Source organism: Prenolepis imparis, unplaced genomic scaffold (assembly GCF_030444845.1).
Source record: "Prenolepis imparis isolate NDT839.2.m4 unplaced genomic scaffold, iyPreImpa1.0 SCAF_2, whole genome shotgun sequence".
NCBI lineage: Eukaryota > Metazoa > Arthropoda > Insecta > Hymenoptera > Formicidae > Prenolepis > Prenolepis imparis.
Window position 1 is genome coordinate 12,704,411 of NW_028141160.1, and position 22,183 is coordinate 12,726,593.

The 22,183-nt window shown below is 34.2% G+C and overlaps 2 protein-coding genes across 11 annotated transcripts in view; one reads left to right on the forward strand and one right to left on the reverse strand.

Annotated features, from left to right (window-relative positions):
* LOC145946224 (neuroglobin) overlaps positions 1–22,183 on the forward strand; it is a 207,179-nt gene that overhangs the window by 30,238 nt on the left and 154,758 nt on the right. The window lies entirely within an intron of this gene.
* The window catches only part of LOC145946101 (echinoderm microtubule-associated protein-like 2), a 37,813-nt gene continuing 32,961 nt past the window's right edge, over positions 17,332–22,183 (reverse strand). For 9 of the 10 annotated variants that reach the window (XM_083055559.1, XM_083055535.1, XM_083055541.1 and 6 more), the window contains 6 exons: positions 21,954–22,091; positions 21,659–21,775; positions 20,924–20,947; positions 20,354–20,441; positions 19,601–19,827; positions 17,332–19,460 (listed from right to left, as the gene is read on the reverse strand). In XM_083055559.1, coding sequence (XP_082911685.1) covers positions 19,335–19,460; positions 19,601–19,827; positions 20,354–20,441; positions 20,924–20,947; positions 21,659–21,775; positions 21,954–22,091 — 720 coding nt within the window. In that variant the 3' untranslated portion in view covers positions 17,332–19,334. The remainder of the gene's footprint in view (positions 19,461–19,600; positions 19,828–20,353; positions 20,442–20,923; positions 20,948–21,658; positions 21,776–21,953; positions 22,092–22,183) is intronic. The other variant, XM_083055569.1, reaches the window with a different exon arrangement.

Consider the following 22,183-nt stretch of genomic DNA (forward strand, 5'->3'; position numbering starts at 1 on the left):
CATACATCGATATGTACAAGATGTCGAAATAACAAAATCAGGAAATACGACGGATATTTCATGTCGCTAAATTCTCAGGATATTGATCCTGAGATTTTTTTCGCGCAACTTGATTATTTTAATTTAAAAAACATTTCAAATCAATGTATTTTACAAGTAAATTTTATTACCGATATATCTTCGAGATACTTGTTAATTATATATTGAGCGTCGTCAAATACTTGCAAATACTTGCAAAAAATGCTAATTAAACGAAGAGGAAAAATTCTCTTTGCTTATAAATTACAATATTTTTATTTTTTTTATTTAGATATTTCTTATTTAAAGATTAGAATATCTTTCTCAAATATATTTTACATAGAAAGTCTTTTCCTGTTTTTAAAAGAGAATTCGGGATATATTTCACGTAAATCTCTTAAATAAAACACTGCTTTGTTTGCGAAAGACGACGAAAGGCTTGTATTCGCGAGAGGATACGTGCCGCTTGGATTTCTTCTTATCGGCTCCGGCGCGATTTTCCTCATGCACTGCATGCATATATGTATGCATTCTGCATATTCGTTCGTATCGCATTGATATACAGAGAGCGCGAGGCAGAGACTGCAGACATGACGTGATAAAGAGAATTACGATACTCCGCGGAACAGCGATGCTGAACGCTCCGAGAACGACGTTGCACTATTCATAACTCGGTCTATATCAGGCTCGTTGGCGACTGAAAAGTTAAATGCGAATCGAAATAAATGAAATTGCGTGCCGATATATAGAAAGCGACCGACAGGTGAAGTTTACTCCTTGCTCGCGCTTATGTGATTTCATCCTAGACACCCTATTTATAAGCCCTCCGTATTTCAGCAGATGGTGCAGCATGAAAAAATCTGTCGCGATGCTCAAAATTTATTTAATTAATGTACCAAAATTTTCTTGAGATTTAATAACTCTTTGTTATAGTAGTTTCTACGAATATTCGTCAGTAATAAGCACGTTTAATGAACATTTAAGAGAGAGACTTGAGATGAAAAGAATTTTTTTCTGTCGATATTTAATAGGACGTGGAAAGTCTGAAGATTAATTACTAGATAAAATTATCTCTTATAATTCTACATAAAATTAACTGAAATGTAACATTTTATTATTTCTTTGCATCAGTCTGTTTAGTGACTGTTGAAACTGCATCGCTGAGTAGTTAAAGTGTCAGTAAATCGAAGTCGTTGCTCTCGTCAGGATTCTAAAGTGTTTTTTATTATGGTCATTTATTTGAAAGATTATCACCACTTATTCCATGTACATAACTACCTCCTTACAATAAAAAAATAAATAATAAATAAAATATGTGTGAAACACATATAAAACTGTAGGTACTCATGAACACACACAGTGTGTTATCTCTTCGGCCTGTAAAAGCGCGCATAAATTTAATTTACAGTGCGTTTCATTAGGGCAGTTTGCAGCTTATTATTAGTACATGTAACGTGTAATTTACACAGCAATGTAAATATAGCGATATAGGAATGAGATTAACGCACGAGATCGTTCACGCGAGGAAAAAGCCGCAGGAAGGAGCCATCCTCTCTCGCGCATCCCCTAGAGCAAACCATTTATATATATAATCCCCGAAGGCGACGAGCCTAATCTTTCGTAATCGACACGACGAGGATTATGCGAACAATGATTACGAGCGACGAAGCAACGGCACGTATATATTCGTACACACAACCTCCCACATTCCGAGAAACGAGATTTCAACTCCGGCGCGACACAATCTCAGTGAGTGCAGGCGATCGAAGGGGAAAAAAAGATCGTTTATTAGGCATGCCAGACGCTTGCATAAACCGCGGTCGAGACGCGCGCCGCATAAGAGAATTAGCCGCGCGCAACTCGCGCGTAAGACCTCCGGCTAGGACGACGATCGTTATTTACGGGCCGCGATTGGCCGATTCGCTTTAAGCGTGATGGGCCTCAAGTGGTTAAGAGTGACGCTGACGTTTAATGACAAGCGCCTGCTGTTGAAAATTGCCGACTAACAACCGGCTACTTACAAAGTCCGCTGCGGGTGACCGTTACATCAGGCGAGTCGTAAAGCAATCGCGAAGCGAAAAATTTTCGCCGCGCGATGTGGCGTGGCGTGCGACCCGTTAGATTTGCAATCGCATCGGTGAACTATGCCTCGTAACGAGTAAAAGTAACGCAAATGCGGAAGAGATAGAGGTAACATTGCTAAACTCCAACCTTGGCTTAATCGATTCCCTCCGTCCATTCTTTCAACCGGGATTACTTCAATTAAGGAAACGTCAAATCATTTAACAAAGGACCGCTATACACAAGATATCGTTGATTTTAAATTCTTATAGGTATGCTTTTTTTTATATCAAGATTTTATTTGTACTATGAACCGCAAAATGACTCAGAGTGTTGTATTCGTGTATCGTGATGCTAATTTTATTATTGCAGAACTTTTTTATTCAATTGACGCGCGAGCGAAAGAAAAAAGTAAACGTACATATATATAAGTAATAAGTACTTTGGTATAACGAGGTATGAATTAGTTACGTTAGCTTATAATTCAAGGAGATAAAATAAAAACGATGACATTTAATTGTACGGAAAAAAATGCTTAGAAAAATATAAAATGTTTGATTTAAATTGCCTCGTAAAATGTAAAATATGTATATAAAATTAAAAAGAAATTGTGAGAGATTTAAAATTTTATAACTCCGCGAATTTATGACTTAGAAGAACGGCAATATGTGACGGTAATATTATCTTTCGTGAAGCGTGACATGCGTGCGTGCAAAATATCGACAGTATCGAATAACAACGGAGAGAATAATAAAAATCGCTGCATTCGCAATAGCTGCGCGCTCACGATGCCGATGTGCGACCGACACGATTGAAATGCCACAGCACGCGTTTTTCGCCATCGTGCATTACAACGAGGCCTTCGATGAAAAAATAGCAGACGCCGTGATAGATTTTCCGCGATGAGCCGGGTCAAGGGATTCCGAATTTAAAAGGGATTATAAAAATATACCACAAAATCAATTTTTGGTGAATTTTCATAAATTTATAACTTTAAAATTAAAGCACAGTTGATTAATAATTCTTGACAAAGTGCTGCTAAGTAACTTATAAAATGCTCTCGTCAAATTCATGATAAATATCATTGTGGTAAAAGTTTAGAAAAAAATTAATTAATTTGATAAACGATAACACTTTATTCAATTAAAAATTGCTAATGAAACAAAGTTGTCATATATATTATAAGAATAAGGGAAAGAGTTGAACCTCTGTTTAAAAGTTTTGCGCCGAATAATGTCCAATTACAATCGCATTAGTCGGCATTGTACGCAATTTTCCCTCGTGGTAACCAGATTAAGCAGAAAACGAGGCAAATATCTGTAGACACGCGTGATTTATCGACGAAAGAGTTGAGAAACTCGACGGCGAATCCAAGGCGAACTGGAATAGCGGGCTGAAAATCCACCCGACTGTTTACTCAATCATATTTACAAGGGGATGTATATCTAAGATCCTGCTCTGTACATAATGATATGCGGTTAGTGGATGCGTTGCTGATAAATAACGACATGTCGAATTAAACGAACCAGCCGCACGATAATTCTGGTAGGCGATGCATAAAACGCGACCGCCAATAAATAGCCGGAAAATTAGCTTTCAATCGTGATTTCGATCGACGTCAATGCGTCAGTGAACCATATTAATAATGTTTGTCTAAGCGCCCGAGAGAGAAAATGACTTATATAAGCATCGAATTATAATTTTATATTTAGTCATTAATTGACTGTCAAGTTTTTTCTTCGAAATTTTAAGTCTGTTGTCTAGCTTAGGATTATTATGGCGATAATCGCTAAATAACGATACTAAAAACGCTAATTTTATTATTTACGAAGCATTAAGTTGAATCGTTATTAAGTTTTATATTGTTAAATCTTTTGACATAATTAAGAATGGTAAAATTTATATTAATTAGCTTCTATTCTTAGGCCCGATTGCACCAACGTCAATTTGGTTTTAAGCAAGACTTAAATATATGTTTGTCTTTATTTATTTAGAAAAAAGATAAAGATAGATAGATATTTAAGTCTCACTTAAAGCTAAAATAATGTTGGTGCAATCAGGCCTTAGAAGTGTAGTTAGTCGTGTTTAAATATAAACTGAGGTTTTACTTTAAACATAAATAAGTAAATTCAAACTTCGAGTTAATATCTCATTGCATAAATGGTTGCTAGAGTAAAGAATTCTTACGCGATTTACGTGAATAATTTTAGAGATTCCGGATATTTTGGAATAAGTAGCAGTAATAGTGAGATCAGAATTATATTTATAGTAAAAAAGTTGTCTCATTAAAATAACTCTGACTACGAAAATTTTTCTACATTTTTAAAAAACAACTTTATTTTTAATATCGAAATGAAAAATAGTCAAGATGCTAATAAATACGCTGGCCATTTGAATTGAAGAAAAAAAACAGGAAGATCGAAGTTTCCGATTTATATTTAGACATATATAGCGACGCTTCGACCTTGGCTACGTATTCAACGTATGACTAATTAATGAAGAACGAATTTATAACACATGACTCATTATACGAATAATCTCACTCTCATTGCAATTATAAATTTCTATAGTGGAATTTTCCTGAAATTCTCATCCATTTAGATCATTTAGATACTAAAGATATCGCTAACGATGAGTTTCTTAATTGCAGAAGAAATTATATTTGTTATTAAATTAATAATATTATAATAATAATATTAGGTACTATAATGATATTATAATATATCCGTAATATTACACCCGTGGAAACGTGGATTAATTTTTGACACATTCATTCTTTATCTCTCACGATACGCATCTCTCGCATCAAATTGAAGCACACGCAATCACCGCCATAAGTTCCGTGAGAATCTGGAAAGGTAATTCGATCGGGCATTCACGTTGTCGATCTGCACGAGGACGTCGATTTGTTCATTTTCCCGATTCCCCATTATTATTGCAACCCGCATGACGGCACTCCCGTGCGCCACCCCATTCAAATGTAATTTAGAAATTGCCTACTCCTCTCCGCATCCTCCCGTCGCCACCCTTAAGTTGCGTTAATGCCCCGGTACCAGACGACCAGGTCGCGTGTTGCTGACATACGGGCTCTTCAATTGGTATAAATTGCTGCGGACTGACGACGGCCGATAAGAGTATTTTGTCGCGTAGTCCCGTATATTGTCGCGAGATTTTATGCTGCGTCGTACGAAAGAGATTTAAGTATCTCGAAACGCCGGATATGCGGAGTAACATGTTCATTAATCATGTATGAAAAAGGGCTAATAAGAGCCAGACGCAGATATCAGACGCAATAAAATTGTTTTTTAATTCCTCTTTAATTATTTTGTATAAAATATTTTGTACAAAATAATTAGAGAGAAATCTAAAAACAATTTTGTTCACCTGATTTTGTATTCATATATCAGAGTTTTTTAAATTTATTATTTTATGTTCATTAATATATACTTGTTAATGATCAAAGGAGAGAAGCTTTGCAAATATCAAATTTATGGAATATGATGTTCTACTGTTATAGCAATATTTGAAAATAAGACTTATATTTAATAAATATTATATTTTAATATAAAAGATTAACTTTATTATTGCGTAAAAAATTTTATATATGATAATATATATCGTTAACAATTTATTATATAGAGTATGTTATGTACGATACAGAAGATAAGAAATTGACATGAGAAAATGAACAGAATTTATGCGGTAACATAATACGCTGTTGTACGCTTTTGACGACAAAGATAATCACGTTAAAACTTAAATAATTTTGAAGAAATTCGAGAATATCAAAGATATGCTAATCAACATAAGAAATTAAGTCATATAAGTACACATCCTTAAGACATTAATAGTAAACGAAAAGGATACGCAAATACGATTTCATCTTGACAAGCTCATTACGTTGCTCGTTAGTTACGTAATTCTCGCATCGTTTTCTCATTATACAAGCGTTGATTTTCGCCCGGTACCTACAATTTACTGATGCGATAAGCACATATTTTGGCGAATGCATCGGCGAGGATTTCGCGAGTTCGCCGCGGCTCGAATCCTCGAAAATGCGCCAACCGCAACGAAAGCCGATGCCGAGGAAGTAAAGATGAGAAGGAGTAAAGAAAAAAAAAAAAAAAAAGAAAAGAAAAATGAAGAAGAAGCGATGCGCGGGGCCGAGGGCCGCGAGGGAAGAAGTAAGAGTCGTAAAACGGGTTCTCTTCTGGCCCCCAGGGGTCCCTTCTTGCTGGCCTTTTTACACGGAGGCCTCTTCGCGATCTTTCGTGTTAAACGCCGCGATGCTTCATGCGAGTGCGCGCTCGCTGGACGTGGAAAAGTCCACGATTTCCGGTTTCGACGACGACGGCAATATTTCGTGCAAACGTATCGGATTTTCGCACCTCGTGCTGGTATGTTGAAAAATCCGTGCGTGATTCGAGAACATGATCGTCTACGATCTTCCTCGAGCGATTGCTTGAGTTGCGCTAAGCCTTTAATTAGATCGAGTAGAAGGTGTTCCGCGCAATACGCGCCTCTTGACATTTTATTTACTTGTTTACCTGCCTGCAATATCACTTAGTTTAGGAACTCCTCCTTTTTGTGTAATTGTTAATTTACGAACAGACGACTCTATCAACTACTAATTAATAAATGGTCTTATTTTGTTAGTGCACTTGATCTTATTATCTTTAGAAGAGCGATAGTAAAGTAGATAGTAAAAAAATGTATGATTATACATATGTATATGTTTTATGAAATCTTTTGCGTACAAATTTTCTACTTTTTCAAATAAAAGAGCAATTAACTGATGTTTACGAGAGATTAGCGAGAGAGAAACGTAGGAATTTATGACAAACATAAACATCCGTAAAAAGCTACGTATATAAAACATAAATACGGGCTGTTGAATTGTTACAAATTGCTTCAAAGTAGATAAAGGCCTTTCACTCGTACACGCCTCTAAATGCGCCACGCATTACGCACACCACACGAGAGACACGGTTGGTGAAGCGACGTAGGTAACCGACAATTTGTGTTTATGCTAGATTACACGTAGCAATTCCTCGTTACACACATCATCCTGAAAACTGGGTGAAAGTCTATTAAACGCAACAGGTGCAGGCGCGTCAAGGTTCCCCGTAGAAGAGTGATTTTTTATGACAGAGGCGTTACTTTTATCTTTATAAAAAAACCACCTCGATTATCTAATCATGCAGCAATATGTACGCTGACAAACAGACGCGCATTTATTTATTTTTTTTCTTTTCATACGAACGCGGTAAAGTAAATTTATATTTGTTTCATTAAAAATTTTAAAGTAGAAAATATAAGATATACATTCGCATATTGAAGTATATTGGTTGATCGAGATAAAATTAATTTTGGAAAAAGCCCAATTTGTAACAAAGTTAATTTTCGGTTATCGAATAAATCATTTTGCAGACGAGCCAATGATTTCAAATCAGAAAATTTGTTTGGCGTTAAAAAAGAAATAGCAAAGTATATAATTATGATAATGTCATAACAAATCTGTCTATTATTGATGTAAATCACCGAAGGACATCAGCTATTTAATACAGCGAATGGAAAAAAAGAATACATCATTTAGCCAATTATTTTTTGCAAAAGATGCGAATTAATTAAGTCGGCATACGCAAAAGCAAAACGCGTATCGTACGCGATCACTTTCGTCTTCTCTCCTCCTGATTTCAAGGTTGCTTTATTCCGGAGACCTTGTACCTTTCACGAGTTGTTGCTCGCTTTCGATGTTGCGGTGCGCGCGTTCTTCCTTTCAGAAGCAACAATAAATTGTTTATGTGCTGATTGTTACGCCATCGCGGTGCGGGCGTTCAGCATGCATCAGCATAGATGCATTATAATGCAACGAATACATGATTATAAACGTCTCGGTAAATAACGTCGCGTCTGCGTCTTTCCTCCTTCCGTCTATTCTTGCTTGAAAACTTGACTTTGCTCGTCGCCTCACGAACGATTTTGCGCCGTTGACGAGGCACAATTCTGTGAATAATAATTCCGACCGGAAGGAAGTGTTGAGAATGACCGGAAGTCGCTTCCGCGTTGTTGATAACAAACGATTGTATGACACGACCGATTGTCAAAGGTCGTGCGCGATCGACCCCACGTGTGTGTGTGTCGAGGTTAATAAACACTCGTATAAAACAAATCGAAGATGGTAAATTTCAATGGAATTAAAAATTTTATTATTCATTCGTATACATTATGAATTTAATAAGAATATATATTTACTTATTGAATTTATATCTCGTCGTATTTTAGTCGAGGGGCAAGAATAACTTCGGATACATTGAAGAGTATCTGTCATTCAAATTAAAATCGACGATCCTGCAATAGCCTGCGCGAATAGCATAAAATCGCACCTTGAGAGAAAGAAAGAGAAGAAGGAAGGATCGGTCGACGATTCGCTTCGCCTTTTACACTGTACGGCTTTGCATTCAAATCGAGGAGCCGTGCAACAATGCGTCCTCTTAGATATTCCTCTCGTATACCTTCGACCATCGTACGATTTCCTTTGGACGAGTGTTTTTGAAGTAGATCTTGGTTCGCGATCGACTAAGAACGAACGCGATCCTGAATGAGCGTGTCGCACGCCGAAGAAAACGATACTTGCGTACATCTCATTTGCTCTGCAAGTATCCCTCTCTCTTTCCTTCTCTTTCTCTCTTTCTCTCTGTCTGTCTTTCGCTCGAGATGGCTCCGAAAATTTAAATTACCGAGTCATAAGAGAGGGAATAAAAAAATTTGCGCGAAAGGCGGTTCTTCGCGCAGCAAAAAGTGCTCACGAGAGAGGCGTGTTCCTCTCTTCTTTCTCCTTGAGGATCCTCGCGCAACCCTTGACAGAGTTCGATCACCTGTGCGCACGTTGCGATTCGAAAAAGAAATAAGGCGAGCTTCGTACAAGGCTCTCACGATCGAGAAATTGTCCTTTTAAGTGGGCGTGCAACGAATATTCAACCGAAACAGGACACCGTGACAGAAGGTGTTATTAAAGAAAATTGGGTTTTCTGAACGATTGCTTCGGAGAATATTGTACTTTACTGTAAAATATTTAATTGCCTCTTCACATACACACAAAGAATCTGCGTATGTGATATAATTGGTTAATAATTGTGACTAGCTTTTTTGTGCATATTGCATTTTTAACAGATATTTTTTTCTGATTATACATATAAGTATATAAGAAAAAAGCATGACACTCTGTGATTTTATTCTGACAAATAATTGTGAGAGAAAAGAGATCTTTATGTTTTCTCCGTCAATCGAATCACATTAACCGAACGAATCTTGCCGAATCGTTTTGCGAGATTGTCCATTCGCCAATCCTTTTTCCTGCCTCTCTCTCTCTCTCTCTCTTCCTCTTAGGATAACAACGCGGGGGTCTTAAATCTGGCCCCATCGAAACCCATGACTTTTGGATTACTCTTGCCTCGGACACCTGCGAGGATTTGGCCGAGAGAAGAAAAGAGGGACTGTAGGGGCGGCCAGAAAGGGTCAGACCGAGGGAAGGAAGGAAGGAGGGGGGGGACGAGGGGAACGGGAGAAAAAGGGAGGATACGCCCTGGGGCAAAAAGGAATCGAAAAAAATGAGACGCATCCCGCGGACGGGGTAGACCGGTTCGTCTGGTCCTTGATTTGAAGCCGAGAGAGTATCCTCCTTTTTTTTCCTCCATTTTTACCCCTTCGCTCTCCCCCTGCGTCGACCCGTATCCCACCCGCCGCCGCTCGTCCTTTTCCATTCCGAAAGGACCCCCCTTTGCCGTTCCGTCGCAATCGTTTTCGCTCCGCTTTTAAGGGCGTTGCCTGCTACCGTCCCGGTGGTTGCGTTGCACCTCCTGTGGGATTTATATTTACCCTCGCGACACACACACGAGCTTTTCTTTAATTGGCTCAATGCTCCCCTCTCTCAATTCGCGTCGCGTCGTTAAATACGTCGCCCCCGCTGAGCAGCATGAGTCTTAGGGGTTAATTGCGGAGTTCAAAGACAAAATGTACCAATTCTTTGTATAAAGGTTCTTAAATCGATCTACACAGATCGAACAAACAATTTTATTTTAATCAATATAAACTAATTAAAGATAAAACTTAAAGTATATATTTATAGTTGAAAGAGCTTCCCCTATACTTTATATGATTATATTATTATATATAATTTTAGGGAAATTTTTATTTCTTAAAAATTTTTGTACATTTTTTAAATTTGTTTAATTTTAAATAAATATTCGTCTAAATAAACATTCTTTAATTTCTAATAGATTATGTATTGAAGATTATTAATTTCTTTTTTTGACATTGATTTTTTTTAAATATAATACTATTTTCCAATAATAAAAATAATAAATGGAATCTTTGGTTACACCCTACATACTATTTACTGACTCTTCGCGGAAGTGATATTGTAATATTTTCTATGAGACGTTTATTTCGCCATGTAATTGATGTGTTTCATTCTTTGCGCAAAGAACGTGCTAATTATGCCGGTTACAGGAATAATAGTTCATTCCTGTAGTATCTCCTCGTCGTGGAAACAAAAACTAGCACGATTGCATAAGCTGCAATGTTGAGAAGAAAGTGTCAAGACGGAGATGCGGTAGAAATCGCGGGCGATTCGACGTTTCACACGCGAGACTTAATGTTGCACCGTTTCGTGCACCGTAATTATTGCGGACTTTTCATATATGTACAGTTAATCCATTTCTGCAGCACGGAGAAAGGAGCTGCTTAATTACCGCACCGATTTCAAGTAATTATGCATGCTGCAAAACAACCGCGTTGTTACAGTGATATGCAATAACTTTTCGACGTGACGAAAAAAGAAGCGTATATTAAAGCTTCATTGGCGTTTTATGCATACGATATTCGTCTCTCGCGATATCTGTGCCGTTAAGCACTAATAATATATATTAAAGACTGAATATTTATAAATACAAAAGTGACATTAACTTTCTTCTTTAGTGGCAATTTTGTTACAAACGTTTGCACTGTACCAGATAAAATTCACTGTGTAACGTTGAACCATTCTATTTTTAATAATTTATTTAATTAAAAGATAGAAAATTAGATTAGAAAATTTTCTAATTAGTTTTAAATCAGACTTATTTCGTTTATCAATTAATCATTTTATTTATCGTTAAGTTGTATGCATCTATAATTATAATTATGACAAAAAAGATAGAGATTTTTTATGAAATGACAGAATCACAGCAATCAATCAAACGTTATTTCGAAATTAGAACTGCTACCTCAATTAACATTAATATATTACATTTTCACCAAATATTTAGTACTAAATAGCGCATTTAGAAAAATATATAAAGGATATTTTGTATCAACTATCAAAGTTGCACACATCTTAAAACATATAAGAAGCAAATAAAAATACATTAATCCATATTTTTTCGTGAAATTCTTTTATATTTTTCGCAAGAGAGATGACATTTCAGTTTAAAAACTTGAAACAGTGCTACGAAAAATAGCATGCATCTAAATATTTATTCTAGAGGAATTGCAACAGTATTTAGTTCGAAACACACGAACGCGGTTAATTGTAGAGTAGCAAAGGATTTCATCTGTCACCGGTCAATTAATTGATGAAACTTTCTCCGTTTTCCATCTTCGAAAATCTTTTTGTTCCGTTCCGTGTACCAGCAGGTTTTCTCGGAATAAGGTAAAAAACCGGTCGTCTTACTACCGGGAAAGCGGGACGACTGTGTGTCTCCATCAAGTTTCGTAAGTTGCGTAGTCTAAGATTGAGCTTAAGCGAAATATAGTCTAAGGAGCTTAAGCGAAATAAACGGCTGTATGTACATTTATTTTTATGCATCCGGCTTACCTCTACTCATTAATTATTAACAAAAAATATTTTGCATCATGAAACGGATACATAGATTACGTATCTGTCACAGTGACCTGTGATTAGAGCAGTGATAATCAGCCGGGCATGTATTTTAATACGGAAGCTCAGCTGCAAATAGTTGCAATGAGAAAATTGCGGAAAAGATTTCGTGACGTTTTTCTTCTCATAGCACGCAAGTATTGAATATTCGATATTTACGAGATATATTAAATTCTGAATTCTAGTAATTTTGAATTATTTGAAGATTTTAATTTTTTTGACTAAAAATAATATAAATAATACATAATTTTATAAAATATTTTGAACTATTATAAAATCGACAGAGTTAAATGTATGTATTTTTATTTAGCGAAAAGCCCGTTATTACCGTATTTTCGCGACCACGACTTTACTGAAGCCTAAGATTCTTCATCATTATCACCGATCAGTTTCGAGGACGTGCCGATACACGAGTCGCACGATTCATTCATGAAATCTTGCGACACGCTTGCGCCGCGTTACACGCTCGATTACATAAAGGCGTCCTAAACGAGTGCTTCGCATAGGTGCGTTTGTTCGTTGCAACTACCCACACACTGACAATGGTAGCGCACTATGGTACGGTGATAGTGAGTGCGGCGGCGATGTGTACGACGGTGGTGGGCGCGCAAGTAGGACAGCACTTTCTCTGAGTAGATTGCTCGACTCATTCCTTAAGCAGGATTCGCACTGACAAATTCGTGAGAATTGTACAGATTTGTAAGTCACAAGAAATTAATCTTGAATGAATGCGAAAAAAAGCTCCGAAAAATAAATAGGAACCAAACTGTTTGACAGAGACATTAGAATAATTTTAGAAATATATAAACGTAATTTAAAGAAATATCAACTAAATTACATCTACACAAAATTCACACATTTATCACATAAATATATTTATTATATTTTTATTATGTAAGTTTTTAAATAATGTGTCCCAAAATTAGGTTTTTTTTCTGCTTATTTTTATGATAATTAAAATGATGAATATATATATTGTTTTCTATTAGATAAAAATAAATAAATTTTAAATTTTACATAAAAATATAACATTTATTCTCAGAGAAATTAAAATAAAAAATGATTAAAAACGAGGAAATCGTATGAATGCACCTTTAAATTCGCTCGCGCGCTTCGTCGCGAGTATTCACGTATACACATCGACACACACGTGATTGTGGATAAACACACGTACATGGAGCGAGAACGAGAGTTGCTTTAAAGCTCGAGCGGGTTCGATGTAATCGACCCTTCGTCGTGGGAAACGGCTACTTTTCCTTCCGACTGGCTGAACACAACTTTGACCGGGAAACCATTTTTATTGCTCAACCCATATGCGCCATTAACTGCCACGTTCCATATCTCGGTAAATGAATTGACGAAAGGCGAGCGCTTTGTCTCGCCGCGTGCTAATGCGAATTAAACGCGCATACGCCGTTTCTTGATCCTATAAATATCGCGTGCCGCGGATCGTTAACTTGTGATTTTAATTTAAAGATTAATTTAAATTTAAAAACAATGGGTAATATAGTTTAATTACGAAAACTAAACATTTTGTATATTATTACGATTTGTTGCAAAAGAGTTATAAAATTACTTGGAAGTATTGCTCAACGTTTAACGCAGATAAAATTTTGCATCTCAAAGAGAATATCGAATTTAAATACATTTCTCAATTTTTCGAGTTATATCTGTGTCATGAGCGCTGAGCGAGACCATTGACGAAACGATAGAATTGTCTTCTAGGCGTATATACTTTCGTTTGGTTTCGCAAGATTTTCACTGCCGTTTCCGCTCTAATTCTATGCGTATTCCCTCGGCATGTCGAGTTTAACTTTCCGCATCGTTAGAATCGAGTATTAAAATTTCGACACAATTTCAATGAATCTTATATGTCTCATGTCTGTCACATAATCTTGTAATAAGAGAAATTAATAATTACAGTAATTAGTAAATATTAAAATAACAGTCAAATATATTTTCTTAGGAAAGTTTTGCATCTTTATTTTGCGAAATAATATTCGAAAATAAATTATACCTCTATGTTTGTGCTTGTAATAATTTAAAATTAATTGCTGATCGCAATTACATCGATTTTAATCGATTAGAATTGACAAGTACGATTCTGCTCCTTTGGAGATAGAAAACCAATAACAATGGCTTTGCTTATATAATCGCGCGAGACTTGCTGGTATCGCGGGATTAAAAAAAAAATGTCGCTATTAAAAAAAAATAAAAAAATTACTCTTTAATTTCTGATAATAAGCTCTCAACGCGCGAATTATCTCGTACTTCGAATCTGAAATTTGCACATGAATCGGGGCACAATCGTGACGTCACGTCCGACGAGATTTTTTTTTCGTTGCATTTCTTTCGCAATGCGTCGATTAATTTCGTCTCTCTCAATTGGCACAATCGACCGCGTCGATAAATGACTGTTTGATATTTTCTCAATGTTTTATCTTTCTCTCTTTCCTCCTTTTTTTTTTTTTTCTCCGCTACATCATTTGGATCCCGATCGATAAACGTGCATAATATATTAGCGCATGACAGGGTGATATCGGCGATGCGAACGATGGATACAATTAAGCATGATCGATGATTCGAACGACCGAACGGCCAAGCGGATTCAGAAGTGCTTAACTGCCCGACGAGACGGCGATGTGTGTTGTTTCGAGGCAGACCGCCTCGATCGACTCGAATTAAATCTGAGAAGTGTAACGACGTCACGTCGTCGTCATTTTTTCGCGTGTGCAATCACGTTTGCCCCGATCGAAAAATAAATGATCCTCATTGGTATACATAACGAATCCCCTCCGACGTGTTGCGTGTTGATGCTCATTCATTTTCAAACATTGTGCATTGAAAATAATTATATTACGGCAGAGAGATTAAATAACTATTTCCTTGGAAAATGACGTTATGTAATAAATGATATGCATGTGAAATTGATTATCGAAATATGAACTAATGATTCTAATGATATTTGTGGAATATTTTGACAATTAATATTTTGTAGATATATACGTTTTTACGTATATTTTCTGTTTTTGATACTTGATTTCTATCGTGACAAAATAAATTAAGAAGCACTGAATATATGGTACATTTAAAAATAAGTGGATTATTATAAAAATGATCATTTTTCACATTCTACGTTTTGAGGACAAATTGTTTCGCGGTTAAAAATTCTTAACACACCTTTTATGTTTTAGTCATGCAAAGGATTAATTAACATATAATTTCGTCGAATACTCGTTGACGAAGAAAGCGTACGGTCATAAAACGCGAACGAAGGGGACGAAGTTTTGAGTTTCATTCATGGCTGTTGGTAACAGTCGACGAACAAAGAAAGATTATTTATAAAGCGAGCGAAGTCGAATCCTGTCGTTCTTATAAACGAAGTTATTTTCGAAAGTGACTTCGAAGGTCCCCTTCGAAGTGAACGTGCCGAAGTGAGCCCCATGAAATCCTCCCAGGCTGTTTTAAACTCTCACCATTAGACATTTATTTTTGTAATCGTATAAAGAAATGTCGCTTGATGCTGCGAACAAACTGTCCCAGGCGCTGATCGTTACGCCGACAATATTGTAAGTTTCTCTTTCGCGTAAACGTAAATTTTATGATCATCTCAATTCCGCCACGATGCCTCGAGGTTATTCCATTTCATTTTTCGCAGCGTTTGGCGTTTTTTTGTAAATAATAAAGCGCGTTATGATTTAGTATTTATCGTACACACGTATTCACATTTTAAAACAATTACTCATTCCAATATTTACGAAATAAGCAAACATTGTACATAAAAAGTGAAAAATTTGACAGATTAATATTTGTTAACTTAATATTTATTTGAAAATGTCTGAGAACGCCGATTTTATTCAGTAATTTTTTTATAATCTATAGATGTTTTAGATTTAATTCAATAATTATATATTTATTTATATTAAATATTTAATGTTTTTATATGTTTCTTTAATTTAATTAAACATTTGCAAAAATTATTAATTGTCGCGATATAAACCTTCGTCTCTAGGCCAAAGAAAGCGAGCGAAACGGAAGTAATTATCGATACAGTGTGTGTCTCTAAAATTCTACATCATCCGCGGAAGGAAGTCACGTCCTCAGGAAGTAAACCCAGCCGGAAAGAGGTGCTCGACGCGAAAAGAGCTCGATTAAAACAGCTTTTCGAATGTGATGCAATTAAATTGGAAAATTTGTTACGCGAACTGGGATACGCTTTCATTCACACACAACCTTGACCTTTTTCAACATTTTTTTCGGTCTTTCTTATGTCCTTACGGATCAATATTAAATAACTGCACATTCACCGCTTTTAATTTAAAATGCATATTTCTCCTAACGTATCAAAAAATCACCTTTCAAATATTTGTGACGAATTCGAAATTTTGCCAGCAAATATTTCGCATTTGTGTATTTCGATTCAGCAATTATTTATTCGACCCTCGCGAGCGAAAAAAGAAACCCATATCAAGTCCATATTTAATTTAATTTGACACTCAACTGTTCTTTGATGAACAAGATAAAATAATAAGCGTTGAATGTTGAGCTTTTCAACAATAATTAAAATAAATTAAAATTAAAAGCTTTATTAATGAAAAGATAATTTCATTTAAAAGATGATATGTTGTTATCATTTCTCTGTAATGTATAATCAAATGAAATTTGAAGTTGCAATATAAATTATTTTAAATAAATGGTAAAGAGACACTTTCTGGAATCTATAATCATAACCAGCTTTAATTATTGTCGGCTAATTTGAATCAACGATGCGTATAGTTAACGATATAATTAATTATTTTGAAAATCAACCTGAAACCTTTTCTATTTAACGTAAACATTTCTCATCTACATTTTTTAGATGTTGAAGAATGTCAATCTCTAATTTGAAATTCTTTCTAAATATTGTCAAAAGCAATTCCTTCGTGAAAATTTAATAGATATGCAGACGGGAATAATATTGAAGCACGAGAAGCAGAGTAATTATAATAAAGACAATTTTAGATAATTTGACTTAATAAAATAATGAAAGAATCAAGTTAAATATAACAAGTTTAATATAAGTTAACTTAATAAACTAACAAAAGTATCAAGTTAAATATATAAGTGAAATAAATATAAAATAATAATATCAATAAGAAAGTAGAGACTCTAGATTGATATGCTATTTAAACGATTATAGCAGATCTGCTCAATTTGTTATCAATCTATCTGCAGTTTTTATCAACAGAATATAAACTTATTGCGCGCATAGTTAATGCCAATCTACTACAATTTATTGATTGAATCTATGACTATACTGTTGCCACATTGCAAATATTTTACCATGTATAATATGAAACTGTCATAACATCGTATATTTCATTATTGTATATAATTCTTATATTATGTTAATACTGTGTAGAGTTGATTATCCTTTTTTTATACATTACTTTCAAATTAGACGTCTTATGACATCTTGAGGATGATTTATTGACGGTACATACAGAATATATACGCATACACGCACATCTTACCGTGACATAAATAAAATATATAGATATATCTTACACGTTGACGATGAGTGAAAATAAAGTGATTCTCTTCTCTCTTCTTGCTTTATTACACTTTGGTAAAATAGTTCATACCAAAAAGAGAGAAAAGCTGAGAAGATATGAAAAAGACCAAAAATTGGCGCGAATTCTCTCGTAAATAGATTCGTTATACAGGCTGGAAAATTACATTTTTTTTACCTTCAATTTTATTTTTTCCTTTTTCTATGCAATTTAGTTTCTGTGTTTCAATCATTAGTACTATTCCAATTTGTCGTGAATATTTCGCCATGTCGAAAGCACATATCGAATTACAAACTATGCTGCGTACATTATTGGACGGCATATTACGGCACTGTGAAAATCGGTCTCTTTTGCGACATTTTTCGAGGGGCCATTTCGAGCTCTTTCATGGGGCCCTTCGCATTAAAAAGGTTTTTATTGAATTTTTGACCGTGAAAAATCTTGGTCCTTCGTTCACGATAAGTTGCTTTTGTAGGTTCCTTTCGAAGAAGTGTACGCTTTTCTGCTCGAATTTCGTCGTTGAGTCTTTCGCGTATATAGACATATTTAAGATATTTAGCCTGATTTTAAGAATATTACGCATATACGTACAAGTATGTCGTATGATTCTTTATATGCAAAAGGATATATGTGAAATTTTTTAAGTATATAATTTTATAATTTTGGAGTAGTCTATTTCTCTCTCTCTCGCTCTGGTTTTATGTATATATGTATATATGTATATATACATATACAGAATATATGTATATGTACATATGTACATATATATGAAATAAAATAGAAAAACTTTATATTTTTAAACAAACATAATTTAATTTTATGTTTTAAATAAAAATCAATCGTATCTCTCTTGTTTTGACATTATAATAATTTCTGTTTCAAAATCTCTACTCGTTAATTAATACACGACATACTGAGTACATGCGCGTACGCATACTTTTATGAAAAAAAAAATACATTTATTTACGTATATTATTTGGAAACATTCAAAGACCATTTACTAAGAGCTTTGTGTATGTATGCGAAATCAACTAAAAATAATACCGAATTATTTTACGTTGCCGAGGTACAATTTTCAGAATTATTGTCAGTAATTGTCGAGAAAAAAAATTTAATATAAAAATACTAAAGTAGCAGTATTTGCAAAAAATAATGACTAAACATAAAGATAAATCAGCAAAGCGTCGTGTATAAGAATCTCTGTTTGAATAATAAAATTAACAAAAATTGTCGTAATATATTAACAAAAAATACGCCGCTTTATCGCTCTCAGAGTAACCATGTTGGTCGTGCAGAGGCACTTGTCCATAAATGTTGTGCATGTCAGACACAATGGTATGAGAAATATTATTATACATTGGTGCTATCACACTGATACGAGAAGGAAACGCATTCACGCACATGGAGCATTGAAATGTTTCATGAAAAATGTATGTATGAATGTGAAATATGTGTGAAAAAAATTTTTGAATATTTTCCGCCCGATGACAATCGAAGCGTGAAAAGATTTCATATTTAAATAGATAGAATCCGCTTAAAAATCAGGAGTGTTCATCACGATTAAACAGATCGTGCAGCGGACGGTATCCTGACGTTAGAAAATCGAAGCGTCAGGATAATTCTATTTTTGATCTTTTTAAGAATATAGAAACCACAACGTAACTCGTCGTCGCAATTAAGTAGATCATACGGTATCATCAATTCTAAGCGGCACGACGTTTTTTTTCCATTCTCCGATTTTGAAGTGCACTTGTAGGAATTTATATTCGTCCCGGACGATTTACTTAATTAACTATCCACTGGAGAACGCTAGTATCAGCGCCGCCAGTCGATACCAATCGGGAATCGTCTTGCAGAAACGAGACATTTGTCACGTGACTCGAGTGACCACCATAAGAATGGTATAATGACTGAAAGAAAACAATTAAATATTTTATTTGAATAATGTATATATACCTATATTAATATGTAATTCATGCATATTAACAGTTTCGAATAAAAGTTGAGATTTTATGCGAGCACATAACATAAAATAATTTAAATACACTACCTTCGGCTGACATGCTGGATGAGAAAATAACTTGACTTTTCCAAAATCATCGCCCGTGGCTAAGAGCTTGCCGTCGCCACTTCGTGTGCAGTTATTAACGTCCGTTCCATCGGCACCCTCCGGCCAAATGCCTATCGTCTCGAACGATATTACGCAGGTATGGGTTGCCCAATCAACGTTTCTTAACGTTGAAGATTGCGGTATTTGACGACACACGCCTGGATTCCCTGTAAATTATAAAAATTTAATTATTAAATTTATCCCAAATATATGCACAATCAAGCATTATATCTTCTTAATTATAACGATATGATTGCCGATTGATAAACTGTATATTTTTCCTATTTTTCTCTGAAAAGAATTTTCTCATAATTATCGAGTGTGCATTCTCTACAAATATATATATAATGATAAACTTATAATACTTGTAAAAACTTTCAGAAAAAGAATAATGTAACAGACGAATCTATGAGAAATTTAAATTATCCAAGCGAAAAGATTCTGCGAGATATAGCATAGAAAAAATTCTAAATAAAGGAAATCTTCCGAAATATACTAATACAATAATTGCACGAAAAAGCTAAATTATTTTTAACAAATGCTCATCTCAGAAATTTATAAAACGTACATTATTACATTAGTTATTTTCTATCATTATTTCTCTTATTTTAATTGGTTTGAGTTGTGCTTAATTCAATAAATTATTAATTATTAAAACTATTTCAATAAATTATTAAAAATAACTTTACTCACAATAGAGCAATTCATAATCTCCACTGTTGCTACGTAGGTACTGACCATCCACGGACCAGTCTAGATGAGTTATAAAGCTCGAGTGTCCCTGAAATGAAAAAAATCCATACGTTTATATACGCTGTTGCATATACATATGATTATAATAAATTACGAGCATCTCTTGCGTTCTTTTACCACTATAAAATACTAAATAATTAATGTTATATGAGTGTCATAATGTCATATGTGGTAATTAATTATAATAATTGATATTATATATTATTTTATATAATAAGTTAATATTACATAATGTTATATGTTATATGATAAACTAAGATGTATAATTCTATTATCTATAATATTATAATTGTAATACTTTATGCATAAGCAGTGGTTAAAGGTGCGTGCGGGTGCTAGGTAATCACATAAAAGTTTAACTACGTAATTGACATTATTCTATTAGTGTGTAAGAATAAATAGGTGCATCGCATTGCGCTATTCCTCGAAAAATTACATATATTTAAAGCAATTTCATGCGCAACGCGACGTCCTTTCTACGTTTTCAAATGACCGAAACACAAGTCTTACTCCGTGCCTTCGAATCCGCTTTGGCTAGAAATGGAAAAGAATGATATTGAGTAGATATCATTAAAACTACGTAAGAATTGTCAATCAATTTGCTGATGAAACATATTTCATCAGCATTTGTACTGTTAGTTCCAAAAATTATATTTACAGATAATGCTACATATATTTACAGTTTTTGCAACAATTATCTACAAATAATTATTTGTTAATAATATAATATATATAATGTAAAAAAGAAGGTTTATTTATTTTAACAATGGAAAAGAGTAATCAATATAATGGTAATATATCTTTGTTAAAGTTATTTTTAAGGCAGTAGTAAGCCAACGAGTTGTTAATAAAGATTGGCAATTAGTGATTATTTATTGTAGAGAGATAAATATGTGCTCACATTAAATTTTTTATTTACAACATATATGTTGTACGCGACGTATATACATATATAACAAGTATCAAATATTTTTAAAATTAAGATAAGATACATGCAGATTTATAGTATAAAAGAAAATTGAAGAAATAATTTTTTTAATAATACTAGAAATACAGTAAAACGACATTATAAATATAAAAAATATTTTTTGTTTGAAATGCAATATTAAACTTATAAACGATACGATTATTATCTTTAATATTAAAATAGTTTGATTAGAAGATATTTTACTTATAAAAAATAGAACGATTTCATTGATATAGTAAGATATGAATAACTATAACACACTGTTATTAAAAACTTACCATACACCGTCCGACTCGGCTATACTTGGTCGCATCTTCGTTCACCTGATAAATATAAATGTAATTATCTCTGGAGCCAAGTGCGAGTAGAGTACCATCGGGTGAGAATTGAACGACCTGAAAATCATAAGTACGATGAAATAAAATACGAAAATAACTTATTATCGTAAAGTTCAATTATATCACATTACATTACACTCATTATGCTCGTATATATTTGAATTAAAAACATAATCAAGTTATTTTCACAAAAATTGATTTCGAAACAATTTTCAATTTTGATGAGGCATTGTACCTGAATAGGTTCCGAACCATCGCTGTGATGTGTGTACAATTCTCGTGTCTCACTATCAATAGCGAGCCATTTCCCGGACATACAGCCGACGACTATGATATTGCCATCCGGCGAGAAAGCGATACTTTGTGCTTGTTCCTAAATGAAACGTAAAAAGTCAACAATTAAAGCAATTTTTTATATTATTTTACACATTACTTTTAAATTTAGAAAATTATTAATTTAATTTC